The 2,822-nt window shown below is 70.8% G+C and overlaps 1 protein-coding gene across 1 annotated transcript in view; it reads right to left on the reverse strand.

The window, feature by feature from the left end:
* LOC105822096 (plexin-A1-like) overlaps nt 1–2,822 on the reverse strand; it is a 53,255-nt gene that overhangs the window by 26,699 nt on the left and 23,734 nt on the right. Inside the window, exons 13-18 of the mRNA XM_012659035.1 lie at nt 2,062–2,158; nt 1,772–1,959; nt 1,536–1,687; nt 1,329–1,449; nt 935–1,071; nt 773–860 (exon numbers count right to left, since the gene is read on the reverse strand). Of these exons, the coding sequence (XP_012514489.1) occupies nt 773–860; nt 935–1,071; nt 1,329–1,449; nt 1,536–1,687; nt 1,772–1,959; nt 2,062–2,158 (783 nt within the window). The remainder of the gene's footprint in view (nt 1–772; nt 861–934; nt 1,072–1,328; nt 1,450–1,535; nt 1,688–1,771; nt 1,960–2,061; nt 2,159–2,822) is intronic.

Here is a 2,822-nt window from a genome sequence, read left to right on the forward strand (position 1 = left end):
GGAGAGGTGGCATCGGGAACACGTCCCGGCTCCGTCACACGAGCCCTGGGACGGCAGGCGGGGGGCTGACCTCTGGCCTCCACCGCCAGGGAGGCCCAGTGAGGCCAGGCCACGGCCCCCACCTGCCCCGCCTGCCGCAGGGCTGCCCTCTCCCAGCCTGTGCTCCGAGGGGGGATCCAGGACCCGCCCCCACCACCCCGAGTGTTCCCAGCGGGTCTGGCACCCACCCCCACCGCCCCTAATGTACTGAGGGGGTCCAGGGCCTGCCCCCAGCACCCCTAGTATACCGAGGGGGTCCAGGGCCCGCTCCCACCGCCCTGAGGCAGACACCCTCCCTCTTGATGCCTGTCCCAATCTGAAAAACGGGGCTTAATCCCCCGATCTCTGGCCCGTGAGACCCGACCCAGGGTGGGGGTCACTGGGTCACCCCGTGGACAGGCCCGCGGCCCGACCCCAGCTCCCCCACTATAGTTAGGGGCCCCGCAGCCGCCAGGCTGTTCCCTGCAAACTCTCTCCCTTAGTCTGATAACGGACAATAACCACAGTAAAATATTTAAAAGGACGTTCCGTTATCATCCTTAAGCTAGAATTCCCCACTCCAAGCCTCGGGGCTTTTGTAGAGATGTCTGTTTTCTCTCTCACGATTTTGCTTAAATTCTCCTTTCTCTGTGAATACAGATGTCCCCCCCATCCCAGGGAAGGACCAGGGGGGAGGCAGCCGGGCTGCGCCCACCCTGGGGGGGGGGGGGACAAGCCCCGCCCTTCTCCCCACCCTGGAGGCGGCCCCTGTCTCCATGGTAACCTCCATCTCCGGGTTTCCATAGCGATCACCCCGGCCAAGCTCTCCATCCCCCCGTTGCCTGGGCAACGGCGGGGGGTCAGGCAGCCACCTGAACCGGGAGGAGCGGCCCGCCCCCGGCCCGACCCCCCGTACCAGGAGAAGGAGCAGGGCCGGCCACCGACGGTCACGGCCACGTCGCTGCCGGCGTTCAGGTGGCTGCCCTCGATGCCGATCCAGGTGCCCCCCGAGAGAGGCCCGCGGGAGGGGCTCACGCGGTAGAAGGTTGGCGTCTGCGGGGAGAAGGGGCCTGGTGGAGCTCCGGGGACACGTCCCTCTTGGGCCACGTGGGGACAGGCCCCGCCGTGCCTCGATTTTCTGTGCCAGGAGGAGCCCCCCTGCCCCGGAGCTGGGGGTCCCAGACGCAGCGCCGGGCGGGCCGGGGAGCCCCCCGGAGCCGGACGGACGGGCAGCAGCCACGGCGCGTGGCTGGACGAGGGGGACCCCGGGGAGGACGCCCCAGAGGGGACCACGCCCCGGCCGGACTCACCACGAACGTGAACCGCTTGGGCGACAGGGCCCGGTAGGGGGGCGAGCAGTCCCTCACGCAAACCTCCACCAGGGCGTCGTGGGCGCGCACCGTGCTGGCGTCCCCGATCTCGCAGACGATCCTGGGGGGGGCACGGGGGGGGCCCTCAGCGGCTGTAGATGGGCGGGGTCCCCCCGTCCCCCCAAATCCCAGCCCGGCCGCACTCACTGCTCGGCGCTGATGTACTCGGCCTCCACCGGGCTGCACAGCACTTTGCCGACGCGCACGCCCAGGCGGACGTCCTCGAACCGCAGCCCCAGGTTCTCGCCCGTGATGGTCAGCCGCGTCCCTCCCTGCCGCGGGCCCGTCTCGGGCGACAGCTGCGCGGGGAGACAGAGGCGGGTCGGTCCCGCCGCGCAGGGCGGGTGGGGCCGGCCTCCACTGCCTCCGCCGCGGGGACCTACCTTGAGGATCTTGGGGTCGGCGCAGCGGCTGCCCCCGTGCCGGGAGTGCATCCAGGCTGCGTCCGCCGGGCAGTGGTGGCGCAGGGAGCAGCGGCGCTCGGCCACGCACCAGCCGCACTCGAAGCGCGGGTCGGCCTTGAGGCAGAGGCCGCAGCTCTCGCGCAGGGCCGGGCACTTGTAGAGGTGGGCTGCGGGGGGGGCGAGGGGAGAGGGACGCGGTCGGCTCACCCTGCCCTGCCCTGCACGCCGCCGCCGCCGTCCCCCTGACCCCGGCGGGGCCCGCCGCTCACCCTGGATGTTCTGCGGGTTGTCGATGACGAAGTTGCCGTTCCACACGACCGACAGGTTCACGGGGAGGTCGCTGACGTCGTTCCCCTCGTACGAGTACTGCGGGCGGCGGGCGCAGCCGTCAGGTTGGGGCGGGGGTCAGAGGTCGCCGCCTCCCAGGCCACAGGGGGAGGGTCAGGGCTTGCGGGGAGGGGGACGGGGGGGGCTCGGCCTCTGCGGCCCACCCGGCTTCCCCCAAGATTCAAGACTTTCTCCCTGGTCCCTTCGCCCCCCCACGGCCCTGCCCGGCCTCTACCCCGGCCTCCACATGAGGTCCTTCCTCCACGGTGAGCTCTCTGCTGCTCAAGGTCAGGCTTCCTCCCACCACAGGAGCCCCTCAGACCCCCGCAAACCTCCGCCCTGCCGTCAGCCTGGGAACCGGGACCCCCGGCCGGGCCCCGCGGACAAGCACCAGGCGCATCTCCTGTCTCGGTCTGCCAAACGGACCAGGACTGCTCTGAGCTGTGACATGCGTCCCCAGCCCTGGGCACGAGCAGGCGGAATCGGTCACATGTGACCCTGCACCCCCTGCCCCTCCCAGGCCAGGCTGGGCTCGGGAAGCTGCCCCCACCCTGCCAGAGTGGCTGCCAAACGCCGCCGCCCTCAGCCCGCTCCTGTGCTCGGGGAGGAGACGGGAGCCGGGTCTTTCCGCGGGGCGGGCGGCCGCGAATCCGTCATCGCTTTATCTGCGGGAATGTAACCGGATCCCATCGAATTCCCCGAT

Source organism: Propithecus coquereli, unplaced genomic scaffold, assembly GCF_000956105.1.
Source record: "Propithecus coquereli isolate 6110/MARCELLA unplaced genomic scaffold, Pcoq_1.0 Scaffold596, whole genome shotgun sequence".
Taxonomy (NCBI): domain Eukaryota; kingdom Metazoa; phylum Chordata; class Mammalia; order Primates; family Indriidae; genus Propithecus; species Propithecus coquereli.